General features: G+C 41.4%; 1 protein-coding gene across 1 annotated transcript in view; it reads left to right on the forward strand.

Moving 5' to 3' along the window:
• slc6a11b (solute carrier family 6 member 11b) overlaps positions 1–15052 on the forward strand; it is a 202808-nt gene that overhangs the window by 70118 nt on the left and 117638 nt on the right. Inside the window, exon 7 of the mRNA XM_073072100.1 lies at positions 10198–10332. Coding sequence (XP_072928201.1) covers positions 10198–10332 — 135 coding nt within the window. The remainder of the gene's footprint in view (positions 1–10197; positions 10333–15052) is intronic.

Below are 15052 nucleotides of genomic sequence, written 5' to 3' on the forward strand. Positions count from 1 at the left end.
GTAGTAAGCAAGCCCGTGGCTTGGGGCCCAGTCCTAGCTACAAGCAAGGCTACGTGGCTCCCATGTTGTCTGTCACACCACCAAACTCAGGAAGCAGGCCTTTGCCATCTTACATTAACACTGTCCAGAAGAGTCTTGCAATCACAAGTGAAACGTTTAAGACAATCACCCATGGTTATATAGTTACGTTTCTCAGCGAGGGTGAACCATAAGCTCCCTTGCATGCAAATAGGTCATCAGAGTGTTATTTTACCTATAAGTAGTTCAAATCTGTTAGCTAATTCAAAGATGTTTTCCTGCCTCATAATCAGCTTAGCACAAACTTGGAAGTAGCTTTAAGTGGTCAGTGGAGCAAAGTGGTACGGATGTATTATCAGTTTTGAAATCTTTTGCTATCAGTCTCACTGGAGTTCCGTAGCTAGAAATGGTATTCAGACACCTGCTTACCTGCACAGTGACTATGACATTATTGTATGGGGTACAGCAGGCAGAAGGCACTGCTGCAGCTATTTGTTCCTCTTGAGTTGATCCATTATTCTGAGTATTTGGCCAGCTGGGCTGAGGCTGAAAAGTTAAATTCTCTTAGAATGGTGCAGCAGTGAAGAAACATTTCTGAATTTACCCAACAGCTATAAAAACACATAGCTGCCATTCAAGGCCGGGGGATACATGAGCAGTGTGTGTTCATTCCATTCACAAGGGAAAACCAGGAATGAGTAGTAATTCATCTGCCTTTTGATGGGCTGCAGGGTTTATACAGTTGTCTTCAATAATAATTAAGGTTACTTTTCTGGTCCGGCAGAAAACCAGAATGAAAACATGCCAAAGGCCTTCGCAACACTCTGCTCGTTCTTCTTCCATTTTAGCACAGAGCTGGCCGTCTTCAACTTGGCTTTCCTGGTGTGGTTCAGCTATAGCTCAGCAACAGCCCTCTTCCCTCTGAGTCAGTAGATTGTAAATTGAAGTCCCAGTTGAAGATACAACATGTTTTCACCTAATCTTCCAGTGCTGTCTTGTTAGAAATTTTGTAAAATCGATCGTGATTCAATTCTGGCTTCTGTCTGGAAGGAGTTTGTACATTCTCCCTGTGAACATGTGAATTTCCTCTGGTTGTGTCCTCATTCAGAAGACAAATGGGTTAGGGTTAGTAGGTTGTGGGCATGCTGTGTTGGAGCCAGGAACATGGCAACAGTTTGTGGGCTGTCCCTATCACGTCCTGGGATGTGTTGGTCATTGAAATACAATGCATTTCGCGATGTTTCGATGATTACCTATTCCTCATTCCATCTCCTGGGAAATGCCACACATGTACCGATGTGGTAGCACAGCTTTGAAAGCATATTTACAAAATGCAGACAATTCCTGGCTTCTTTTTCTTAAAGTCTAGGTTAGTGATGAGGCTTTTATTAACTGGATATATATGGAGGAAAATTTACACTTTGTTCATGTTGTAATTTTGAAGCAGCTTAGCTGGAGTTGAAACAAGTTCCTGGCTGTTAGATCTGGAGATGGTGTTGGTATTGGTTTATTATTGTTACATGTACAAAGATACTGTGAAGAGTTTGTCTTGCTGATAGAGATCAAATTGTCACTCAGTGTATTGATGTAAGACAAGGTGAGAAAAGAACAATGCAGAATAAAGTTCAGGGCTAACAACCCCAACTGGTCAAACAAACTGTTAGAGAAACAGCAGTGAAGAAAACCTACATGCAATGGTATTCTGGAGTCTCCATCCGGGACATACGTGGCTGAGGCTCGTGAAAACCACGAGGAAGCTACTGGCATGCTGAAGGAAGCCCTGAGAACCACCGAGATGGCCAAGGACAGAGAGGGATGGAGGACCTCCATCGCTGCCCCAACTCCAGCAGATGTAACGTGCAGTGAGTCAGTCAGAATAAAGTGTAAAATCTACATAGAACGTGCAGTGCAGGTAAACTGGAAGGGCTCTTTAGAAGTCAAGAATGAAGTGAAAGGCTCACGGTTGCAGCCATTTTGTTGGATGTTCGTGATAGTACAGGTCAGACAGAGTCAACCTGTACCAGCAAATAAGGCAGGTAAAACACTTACGAAGGGACTTCAGTGCATGATTTCTTTTTGTATTGCAAACTGCTCTGAAGCAGTTTACCTAAGGAATCTGTGAACATGTACTGATTCACACTTCCATCTTTGCAGACAAAGGAACTGCAGAGGCATAGAATCAAATATAATACAATTCATTGAAAGTTTCCATATAAACCGATGACTATAGAAACATACACTCATTGGCCACTTTATTAGGTACACCTGCTCATTAATGCAAATACCAGCCAGTCAAGTAGCAGCAACTCAATGCGTCAGTGCAGGCGTAGTCAAAAGGTTCAGATGTTGTTAAGAGAAAACATCAGAATAGGGAATAAATGTGATCTAAGTGATTGTTGGTGCCAGACGAGGTGGTTTGAATATCTTAGAAACTGCTGATCACATGGGATTTTTATGCGCAAATGTCCCTAGAGTTTACAGAGAATGGTGCAAAAAAACCAAATAAAAAATATTCAGTGAGCTGTAATTCTGTGAGCGAAAATGCCTTGTTAATGAGAGAGGTCAGAGGAAAATGGTCAGACTGGTTCAAGCTGACAGGAAAGTGACAGTATTTCTTTCAATATTTTTATTAGTTTCTGCATAAAGGAATACAGAGTACAAGAAGATATATATTGTAAGTCAAAAGAAAAAAAAATGAAATAGTATCAAATATATTGTATTAAAATACAGTTACAATCACAAAACCCTGTATTCATAAAAATTAAATTAAATCGTAATATTGAAATATAGTAATTTTGTTATACAGGAAAAAATATCTAAACCCACTACCTAAGTCAGAGCTGTTAGGAAAAGCAAGGAAAAAAAGAAAAAAAAACCCTTATCATATAATAAAATATATTATTAGTCACCATCTATACTTTTACAACGAATCAAAGGTTTTGAAAATAACTCAAAAATGGTCCCCACAATGTATAAAAATCTTGGCTAGATTCAAAAACTGACGGATCGTCTCTAAATTTAAGCATGACATAACATCCCGTAACCATTGAGCATGAGCAGGCGGAACAGCATCCTTCCATTTAAGCAAGAGCGCCCTCCTAGCTATAAGAGAAGTAAAAGCCAAAATATGTAAATCAGGTGTCTCCAAAATAAAGTCTTTTCCTCCAACAATACCAAATAATGCGGTCAAAGGGTTAGGCTTAAAATTTACCTTGAAAAGTACCGAGAAAGTTTGGAATACTTCCTTCCAGTATCTTTCAAGGCTCGGACATGACCAAGACATGTGAATTAATGAAGCTTCTCCATTATTACTTCTATCACAGAAAGGAGATATATCTGAATAAAAACGAGATAGCTTATCTTTAGACATGAAAGCCCTATGAACCACCTTAAATTGTAAAAGGGAATGGCGGGCACATAACGATGAAATGACAGTAACTCAAATAACACACATTACAACAGAGGTGTGTAGAAGAGCATCTCTGAGGATTCACTTCAAGTTTGAACCATAATAAAAGCAACCATCTGGATTTTGATTCAATGTAACATTATTGTTCAGCACTGAAGCTGAGTTGATAGCACTTCACCATTCCACTGCACTAACCTATTCTTTTGAAGTAAACTTAGAGAGATACAAGTTCCCTTTGTAAATACGGAGGATTCCAGTTAGTGGGTCATGGGATAATCAGGGCAGCTACTTATTTGGGACAACTCTTAAAGAACAAAAACGAACTGAGAAAATAGCCGCGATTCCCTTCATTTATTTGGGACACTATGCCACTTAATTGGGACTAGAGACTGTTATCAAACAGCTTCTAATTCACGTCAGTGACATGCACTTGTGTGGCCATTAAATACTACACCGTGCTTAAAGTGAACAGTTCTTAGATAGCATCAGTTGCGTGTGTTTGTGTTCAAAGAGCAGTGATTTTTGTCACTGATATTTGGCGAGAAATAAGCAGGAAGACAATTCAGAATTGTTTTGCTCACTGCGCTTTCAAGCAATCGGACTTGGAGATGCCAGTAATGGCTGGGAGTGAAAATGAAATGATTTCACAACTTCAGCAATTTAGGAACTATAAAGAATTTGAAATTATCGACAATTATCTTGAATGTTACAATGAAAATGAAGATCTGGCTGATGCAGCCATTGAAATTATTGTATGTAGGCAGTCTGTTATCTGCGCAACTGTCTGCACTGATTTTGTTCATTTATGGTCAATGAAAAGTACACAGCAGCATACACTGGATGAACTCCTCCGTCAATAACTATTAGGAACTAGTACATAATTTTTAGTACTGTGGTGGCATTGACAGTATTCTAATTTATTCTGTATTTGATTTTAAACATATACAGTACTTTTTTACTCAGTTATCCATTGGTTTGTCTTTTTATATGTTTTTAACTGTTTCCACAAAACTTCAGCTAATTGGGTCAAAATGTACTGGCCCTGATGTGTTCCAATTAACAAGAATTCACCTCATTAGATCGGTTATTTGGTCATTTGTTCTTTACAGGGAGTAGCCCTTTGAATTTGCTCTTATGTCCTGGTGGATTATTTCCAGCAGAGTAAATGAGAAATGTGTGTTCAAATAGAACTACAAAATAAATGACGGTGCCGATAATTCTGCACTAGTTGGCACTTCGCTGTCGGTATTCTGCACAGAAGCTATAAAAAACTCGTGGCTGGAAAGTTTTGCTGGAGTAGACAGATTTAGTTTTGAGGGTGGTTTGAGGGAAGTGGGACCTGATAACAGGGTAACAGGGCATCTGGGTGAACAATGAATCAGCAATGCATTTTTCAGAAGAAGAGTAAATTGGAGCGTATAAAGCCAACATTAAATCGGGTGTAAAAATAAAAGGATGTATGGGGTAACTGGATTAACCGAAAAAGAAAATAATTTAGAAAACAAAATATAAAAATATAATATAATATATAGTATGTGGTGCTGTAAATGGACTTTGATAATAAAATTTACTGTGAACTTTTGAACTTTAGCTACATTTCCATTACATTTGCTGTATCTTTTTTGAAATTCAGCAACTATCACAATAGTTGGTTATTCGAATGATCTCTGTATTTTCTAAACATAGCTGCCAATTGATCTAAAAGTCATTAAAATTAATAATTAATAACCTATTAGTTGGAGCAAAGCTGTCATAAAACGAATTGCAAGCCAACAGTTTGTTATCTGAAACAGATTAATTGTGCTGCACTTGGATATTGTCATTGGGTTGTTGAACTTGGTAATCAATAGTCCAAAACCTGTTTATCATTTAACTAAGAGGTACATTTTATTTTGTACAACATCGAGCAGTGTGACTTGATATATGGTGCCAGAAGGCAGTTTAATAAATTATATCACTGTGTTCACTTTCTTGTTTAATCTCTATCAGTATTAAATATATTAACCATGATTACAAACTCATTGTAAACTCTTCATTAAGAATATATAATCTATGTTTGCTGCTGAAGAACATTTTGCATAAGCCAGTTTTAATCATGATTTAATCACAGGAGAGCCTAGGACCAGAGGAAACAGCCTCCGTTTATAAGGACGTTGCTTTAGGACAGAGATGAGGAGGAATTTCCTTAGCCAGAAGGTGGTGAATCTGTGGAATTCATTGCCACAGGCAGCTGTGAAGGCCATGTCATTGGGTATATTTATAGAGCTGGTTGATATGTTCTTAGAGTCATAGAATCATTGAGGTACAGCACAGAAACAGACCCTTCAGCCCATCTAGTCCATGCCAAAACCACTTAAACTGCCTACTCCCATCAACCTGCACTGGGACCATAGCCCTCCATACTCCTATCATCCATGTACCTATCCAAAACTCTCTTAAACATTGTATCCAAGCTTGCATGCACCACTTGTGCTGGCAGTTCATTCCACACTCTCGTGACCCACTGAGTAAAGAAGTTAACCTCTCATGTTCCCCTTAAACTTTTCACCTTTCACCCTTAACCCACAACCTCTGGTTATAGACCCACTCAACTTCAGTGGAAAAAGCCTGCCTGCATTTACCCTATCTATACCTCTCATAATTTTGATCAAATCTCTTGGCTGTCCTCCAATCCGCTCTTACCTCTCTTGTCATTAAGGATGATTTAAGTATCTCTACTAAAGCCCCAGCAATTTCCGTATTTGCCTCCTGTTGAGTCTGAGGGAACACCCTCGGGTTTTATCCACCCTGATTTGCCTCAGGGTAGCAATTACCTCCTCCTCTGTACAGGGCCCATGAAGTTGATGCCTCTTTGCCTCACTTCTGTAGCCTCTGTGACCATCTCCTGTGTAACCACAGATGCAAAGAAGATCATCCCAATCTCTTTTGGCTTCATACATGGATTACCATTCTGATCTACCAGAGGACCAATTTTGTCCATTGCAATCATTTTGTTCTTAACAGATCCGTAGAATCCCTTAGGATTCTCCTTCATTTTGGATGATAGAGCAACTTCATGCCTTCTTTTAACCCTCCAAAGTTCTTTCTTAAATGTCCTCTTGCATTTCGTTTACTCCATAAGCACCTCATTCTTGATTAGTAAGTGCATCAAGAAGGCAGGAGAATAGGTTTGAGAGGAGAAATAAGTCAACCATGATCGAATTGTGGAGGAAACTTGGCGGGCCGAATGGTCTAATTCTGCTCCAATGTCTTAAGGGCTTTTAATGAAGTTTTACACTTTTTAAATCTTCTAAAGCAATCAATACCTTAATGAATCAGATCCGTACTTGCACTTGTTTACCTTCTGAGCAAGTGAGATTGAGCAGCAGTCACCAACATTCATAATGTTTAAGAAAGCACTGATATTGCTATTACTAAACGTTATTATTTGGCAAATTTTGGAAACATGCTGCCAGTACCAGAGGACACCAGTTTGAGTTGAGTGCAGGAAAGTTTAGGGAGATGTCAGTTGTGAGTCCCTGGAATGCACTGCTGAGAGTCGAGGTAGAGGCTGATACAGTAGGGTCATTTAGTAGACTGCTAGATAGGCATGTGGATGCAGAAAAAGTGCGAGGGGAGGGAGATTGGGGTCGATGTTCTTTTTCCGTTTTGCGTGGGTGAAAGGGAGTTTAGGGGTTGACGATCAGGATGCCGTTCGCGTTTGTGCGGGGGGTGGGCTTGATGGTTTTCTCTGAACAATTTTGATGTTCTTTCTTTGTTTCGTGCCTATCTGGAGAAGACGAATCTCAGAGTTGTATATGGATACACACTTCAATAATAAATGAACCTTTGGGTTAAGGGCTGCATAGGAGGGAAAAGTTAGATCATGGCTCAGGTTGGCAGAACATCCTGGACTGAGAGCCCTGTATTGTGCCATATAGTTTTATGTTCTACATCTTCTGAAGGACTAAGTTTGAGAGAAGGGGCAAAAAAGTGGCAGATAAAATATAGTGTAGAGAAGTGCTTGGTCATGCACTTTGGTAGAAGGAATAAAGGCATGGACTACTTTCTAAACAGGGAGAAACTTCAGAAATCAGAGGTGTGAGCCTAACTTGCAGGGTGAATCAGTGGTAAGGAAGGCAAATGCAATGTTAGTATTCATTTCAAGTGGACTAGAATATGAAATCAAGTATGCAACACTGAGCAATACACACAAAATGCTGGAGGAACTCAGAAGGCCAGGGAGCATCTATGGAAAAGGATAGAGTCAACATTTTGGGCTGAGACACTTCATCAGGACTGATCAGATTTTCTCATCTTTATGTAATACTGAAGCTTTATAAGACATTGGCCAGACCACATTGAGTATTGTCAGCAGTTTTGCAACTCTTGTGGCCCAAAGGTGTGCTGAAATGATGTGCTGGCATTGGAGAGGGTCCAGAGGATTTTCACAAGAATGATTCCAGAAATGAAATGGTTAATGTCTGAGGAGTGTTTGATTGCTCTGGGCCTGTACTCGCTGGAGCTTAGGAGAATGAAGGGGGATCTCACTGAAACTTATTGAAGGTGGTAAGGGCTAGGTAGAGAGGATGTGGAGAGAATTTTCCTATAGTGGGTGAGTTTAGGACCAGAGGGTACAGCCTCAGAATAGAAGGACATCCCTTTAGAACAGAGATGAAGAGGCATTTCTTTAGCCAGAGGATAGTGAATCTGTGGAATTCTTTAACACAATTCTGAAAAAATTGTCACAAACTTGTCAACATTTTAGGCCCCTTATCTCAGAGAGGATGTATTATGATTGGAGCGTGTCTAGAGAAGGTTCACAAGGAAAATTCTGTGAATGAAGGGGTTAATATATGAGCAAACATGAGGAAATCTGCAGATGCTGGAAATTCAAACAACAACACACACAAAATGCTGGTAGAACTCAGCAGGCTAGGCAGCATCTATAGGGAGAAGCGATGTCGACGTTTCGGGCCGAGACCCTTCGTCAGGACTAACCGAAAGGAAAGATAGTAAGACTATGCTGCCTAGCCTGCTGTGTTCTACCAGCATTTTCTGTGTGTTGTTGTTAATATATGAGGAGCATTTGGCAGCTTTGGGCCTGTACTCACTGGAATTTAGAAGAGTGTGTGAGGATCTCATTGAAACCTACTGAATGTTGAAAGAACTAGAGAAGCTGAACGTGGAGAAGATGTTTCCTCTAGTGAGTGTATCCAGAACTAGAGAGCACAACCTTAAATTTCATGGGTGACCTTTTAGAACAGAAGTAAGGAGGAATTTTTTTTCTGGCCGAAGACTGGCGGATCTGTGGAATGCTCTGCCACGGACTGCTATTGAGTCCAAGTCCGTGGGTATATTTAAAGTGGAATTTGACAGATTCCTGATTGGTTGGGGCATGAAAGGATATGGTGAGGGGGCAGATGTATGGGGTTGAATGGGATCCCGGGATCAGCCATGATGAAAGGGTGGAGCAGGCTTGATGGGCTGAATGGTCTAATTCTGCTTCTATATCTTATGGTCTAATGGACACAGGCAGCTGAGGAAGCCAGGTCATTGGGTATATTTAGGGCAGAGGTTGATAGGTTCCTTATAAGTTAGAGCATGAAAGGTTACAGGGAGAAGGCAGGTGAATGGGTTTGAGAGGGAAATGGATCAGCCATGATAAAATGGCAGAGCAGACTCAGTTGGATGAATGGCCTAATTCTGCTCCTACGTTTTATGGTCTTAATATCAAGTGCAGAAATCCAAGACTTGCAGAAGATTGTATCTGACTGACCACGCGACTCAGGAGACTGCAGATGCTGGGACCTGAAGCAACACCCATTGAGCTGGAGGAAATGGGCAGATCGTGCAGTATTTGTCCTGGTGCAGGGTCTCGACTCCAAGCTGCAACAATTTCTTTCCTCCCCACATGACCTGCTAAAGTCCTTCCACATATTGTTTGATGAGCCAGGCTGTTCTACTGCTGGACTCACCATTGAGTTCAGTGATGGAGCAATGATTACTTGAAGGGATGGTGGGGAAACCCTGGCACATTTTGCCCCCATCTTTCACCTTCAGGGCAGGCAGAAATGGCATAATCATGAAGTCTCCATTAGTTTGAATGGTGTTGCCAGCTCTGTGGAAAAGGTTTAGTAGGTACATATAAGTGTGTTATCTATATTTAAGCATGTTATTATTCATTTTACTTTCTTTTCTTACTTTCAATTAATTAAATCTAAGAGCTTTCAAGTCTATCAGAGATACGTTAAAACATCTGTGACAAACAGCAAGCTGTTGAAGGCTGTCAGGACCTTTTTGGGCATTAGGATCTACAAACTGAGGCCCACTCAGAGTAGAGAGCTCACTCTACCTAAAGGGGCACCTGTCAAGTGTAGACAGTTCAATTGTTCATCCTACTCAGGCAGAGAGCAATGGGGACTCAAGATCTTTATTTTTTAATTGATATACAGCATTGAGAAGGCCCCTTCCGGGCCTTTGAGCTGTGCTGCCCAGCAATCCTACAATTTAATCCTAGCCTAATTACGGGACAATTTACAATGGCCAATTAACCTGTCAACGGGTACGTCTTTGGACTGTGGGAGGAAACCCACATGGAAATGGGGAGAACATACAAACTCCTTACAGGCAGCGGGTGGAATTGAACCCGGGTCCCTGGGACTGTAAAGCGTTGTGCTAACCACTATGCTACCGTGCCGAGAGCCTTGCCCAGAATGTCGGTCCGTTTTGCTCTTTCTGGACAGTGGTGCAAATGCACAGAGCTCATGTGTTGTACCTTCTGTTTCTAGGTGGTGTACGTAACAGCGACATTCCCCTATCTGATGCTGCTGGTTTTGTTGATTCGGGGAGTGACCCTTCCTGGAGCTGCGGAGGGAATCAAGTTTTACCTTTATCCGGACATCTCACGTCTGTCAGATCCTCAGGTAGGACAGACAAGCTCAAACATTATTTGTCAGTTCCCACTTTCGATCTTCAAGTAATGAACAGAAGATATTATAGCCCTATTATTAGGTTAGAGAACTGATGAAACAAATATCGTAAGTAATGTTTACTGAATGCACAATAAAATCAAAATGACAGGCAATTAATCATTTTTTTACAGGGTTATCGTTATTAGCACTGAAAGCCTAGCCACAGAGGAGCATAATTCAGTATAATTTTTATAAATTGTTCATAATAAGTTCCTGACAAGTGAATCCATTAATTCTCATTAAGATTCTTGGTCAGTTAGGAATTTTCTCTGACAGGGTTCTTTTGTTACTCTTGATTGTGACTAGCTATTCTGTTATGATTCTTGGACATGTAAGTATTTTGTCCTTGTTGATGGTTTTAATTGAGTCTTAATTAGTTCGTTCCTTCATTATGTGCTGTGTCATATGACATGGGTGATCATGGTTTTTCCATAACCATGATAGATCTTGGGAAATTTTTGTACAGAAGTGGTTTGCCATTGCCTTCTTCTGGGCAGTGTCTTCACAAGCCGGGTGACCCCAGCCATTATCACTACTCTTCAGAGGTTGTCTGCCTGACGTCAGTGGTCGCATTTCCAGCACTTGTGATATGCATGACCATCCACCATCTGCCCCTGTGGCTCCATGTGACCCTGATCAGGTGGGGGGGGGGGAGCGTTGCTAAGTAGGTGCTACTCCTTCCTCAAGGATGACCTGCAGGTAAGTGGAGGGAAGGAGCACTTTATACCTCCTTTGGTAGAGACATAACTCCACCCTATCACCTACTTAATTAGTAGGTTATTTAAATGGAAGAACCAGAGAGCCACTGGCAGGTAAAATCTGTGCTTTGGCTCAGTGTAGGTTGTAGCCTGGTCAAAGACAAAGCACAATCTGATGAAATAATCCAACAAACTAAAGAAACAATCGTTCTTAAATGGGCATTTAATGATTCAAGTTCAAGTTTATTGTTATTCAACCATATACACGTATACCACCAAACAAAACAATGTTCCTCTGGACCAAGGTGTACAACACAGTACATATAAATCATACGTAGCACATAAGGTAATATTACCACAAACAACAAATAATGTGCAATTATGACACAAGTTAAAAAGTAAACAGTATGACATGCTGAGATCTGGGTGGTGGGAGGGCGTTAGACTCATGGCATGAGGGATGAAGCTGTCTCCTGTTCTAAGATTCTTTGTGCCTAATGCTATGGTACCTCCTACCTGATGGTAGGGGGCTCGGAGAGATTGCTGGACAGATGGGAGGGATCACGGATAAAAGTATGGGCTCTGCAAATGGAGCACTCTTGAAAAATATGTCAGATGGGAGGAAGAGATACCCCAGTGGTCCCCTCAGAAGTCCTCACAATGCTTTGCAGGGCCTTGCGAATCCTTTTCTCGATGATGACGCAGCCGGTCAGGACACTCTAAGTGGTTCTCCTGTAAAAATGGCTAGAATGGGGGGGTTTGGGGGTGGGGCTTTGCTCAGCTCAATCTCTTCAGGAGGTGGAGAGGCTTCTGTGGCCTCTTGACTGAAGAGATGGTGTTGAAGGACTAGATGAGGTTGTCTGCTATGTGCACTGCCGGAAAGTTGGTCCTAACTGTTCCCACATTGGAGCCGTGTATGTGCAGAGCAGAGTGGTCGGCCTGTGCCTTCCTAAAGTCTACACTCATGTCCTTCGTCTTGTCCATGTTGAGACTCAAGTTGTTGTCCTCGCACCACTCTACCAGACGCTCTGCCTCCTCTTTACACCATCTCATCGGCACTATTGATGAGGCCAACCACTGTAGTATCATCAGTGAATTTGATGATACGGTTTGAACTGGATCTAGCAGTACGGTCATACCTCAGCAGTGGGCTGAGCACACAGCCCTGGGGAGTGGGGTGGAGGGCACCTGTGCTCAGTGTGATGGAGCTGGAGATATCGCTGCCACCACAGACTGACAGCGGTCTTTCTGTCAAGAAGTCCAAGATCCAGTTACAGAGAGAGGTGTTGAGATCCGACAGGGACAGTTTAACCACCAGCTTCTGAGGGGTGATCCTCTCGTCTATGACATGTTTTTACCAAATGAATTAACATAGAAACATAGAAAATAGGTGCAGGAGTAGGTCATTCGGCCCTTCGAGCCTGCACCGCCATTCAGTATGATCACGGCTGATCATCCAACTCAGAACCCTGTGCCTGCCTTCTCTCCATACCCACTGATCCCTTTAGCCACAAGGACCATATCTAACTCCCTCTTAAGTATAGCCAATGAACTGGCCTCAACTGTTTCCTATGGCAGAGAATTCCACAGATTCACCACTCTCTGTGTGAAGAAGTTTCTCCTCATCTCAGTCCTAAAAGGCTTCCCCTTTATCCTTAAGTTGTGACCCCTCGTTCTGGACTTCCCCAACATCGGAAACAATCTTCCTGCATCTAGCCTATCCAATCCCTTTTGAATTTTATACGTTTCAATAAGATCCCCCCTCAATCTTCTAAATTAATTCATTCCTTAATTCATTAGTTCATTCTTGATGATGCTAGTTAATAATTGTAATTCCTTTGGTAACTTTGGTGGAATACATCTTTATGTTTCAACTTTGCTTGATTTGCAGGTTCCTTTCTATTGGTATTTTTACTAGAATTGGTTTATTATTGTCACGTCTACCAAGATACAGCGAAAAGCTTGCCATACAGATCAAATCATTACACAGCGTATTGAGGTAGAACAAGGTAAAACAATGCAAAATGAAGTGTAAAATGACAAACAAAGTGCAATGCAGATCAACAATAAAATGTAAAAGATTATAATGAGGTAGATATGAGATCAAGATCCATTTTATTGTACAAGAGACTCTCTTGACCAATAATAGCCATATGAAGATTGGATAATCTTTTGCCAGGTCTCTCTTGCTGTCATATAGAAAAGCATATGACTTATCATCTGAAATTCCCTTCTTTTTGTGGTGATTTCTGATTTCTTTTTGGTGGCATCACTTGTCAGCAGAGTCAAGGTCAGGAGCTGAGGGCCACTGTTACTGTAGGTGAGTCAGGGTTGTGCAGAGGGTAAATTGAAAATAAATCTGGACAGGAAGCAAATGCTTTTTCAAACTGTGTCTACTGGAAGTGACCGAAGGGCTGGTTGTCTAATCTGCCTGTGTTAGTCTTCAAACATTAAAACAAGGCTTCAGACTTCTTTTTAATGAGTCCATTTTAAACTGCAGACAGCTGGGTCTCCCAAGGACTTGGCAGCTGAAACCATGAGGTAAAAATATTTATCTATTTGCTGATACATTAGCAGAGCGGCCCCAGCGGGTTTCTCAGCCCCCTGCTGATCTCTCTACTCCCTTCCCCCAGAACAAATACTCAGCTTTATACCCCCGCTTAGTGAGAGATTTCCTAGACGAGCCATTGGTACCCCACCCATCTATCCCTTCTTCATGCCCACCCTTGCACCACAACTGACACAGAGGTTGATAGATTCTTGATTAGTCAGACAGGAAGGGTTGCGGGGAGAAGACCGGAGATTGGGACTGAGGGGAAAAATGGACCAGACATGATGAAATGGCACAGCAGAATAGATGGGCCAAATGGCCTTATGCTGCTCCCTACAAATTCTGATAACATCCACAACATCTCTTACTCCTACCTATCTGCTGTCATGGGCTTCAGGCTTTTGTTAAAACAAGCTACTGTTCACATTTCTGGGCTGTTTTCTCTGCCTGTTATTAATTTGCAGGCAGGAAGACTTAGTTTTCATAAAGCCTCTATGAATTACTTCAAAGAGCCTTTAAACAACAAACTGTGTTATTCATTCAGCATATTTATTGTTATATAGTGTGTTATTACGTAAATATGTGCAAAATTCAGATATTGAGAAGAGTGTCTTCAGGGGACCTCCAAGCCACAGTTCATATAGCTGGAGGAAATGAAAATACTTGTAAAGGACAAATGGCAAAAGTTTAAGATTGTAGTACTCCAACACGGTCATTAAGATTCAAAGTACATGTATTATCAAAGTATATATCCAGTATGCAGCTCTGAAATTCATCTTCTCCACAGACAGTCATGAAATAAAGGACCATTTAACTAACCCATTTGAAAAAACATCAAACATCAAACCACCCCCCCAAAAAAAATCGTGCAAATGACAACAAAAAAACTATGGAAAAGACAGAATATAAAAGACAAAATCAAAAGGCATATTTCAGTGCAGTTCGGCTCAGTGTTCATTATCTGCAGACTGTCCCGATTCAAAAGTCGCCCAATAGTTGTAATGAAAAAGGAGAGAACAGAACAGTAAACAGAAACTAGAACACATCATAAAAACCGAATTAGAGTCCAAATCTACAATCTGCGTCAATCAAACTTTGCTCCAGCACCATCCACCGACAGCATCGAGGGAGAGAGAGATAGTCAGATATTATTATTCTGAAGAGAGAGGTTGTTCAGATACAAGGACCTCGCCTCAGGAGCATTGTGTGAGGAGAGCGAGAGACTGCCACATGCTGACACTTCCCTCTGGCAGTAGCAAGCAAGAGGCTAGTAGACGGCACTGAACACTCGCTCACCTAAAGTAACAGTCTCAATGGTTTCAATCTTCCTCAAAGATTGAACTGGCGAGATTAGCCAGAGGTGGTGTCAGTTGTGGGCTCACACCCCGTCTCGTGGCCTTCTGACCTCCATGTCACATTCCTC

The sequence above is a fragment of the Hemitrygon akajei genome, chromosome 19, assembly GCF_048418815.1.
Source record: "Hemitrygon akajei chromosome 19, sHemAka1.3, whole genome shotgun sequence".
In the NCBI taxonomy this organism is placed as follows: Eukaryota; Metazoa; Chordata; class Chondrichthyes; order Myliobatiformes; family Dasyatidae; genus Hemitrygon; species Hemitrygon akajei.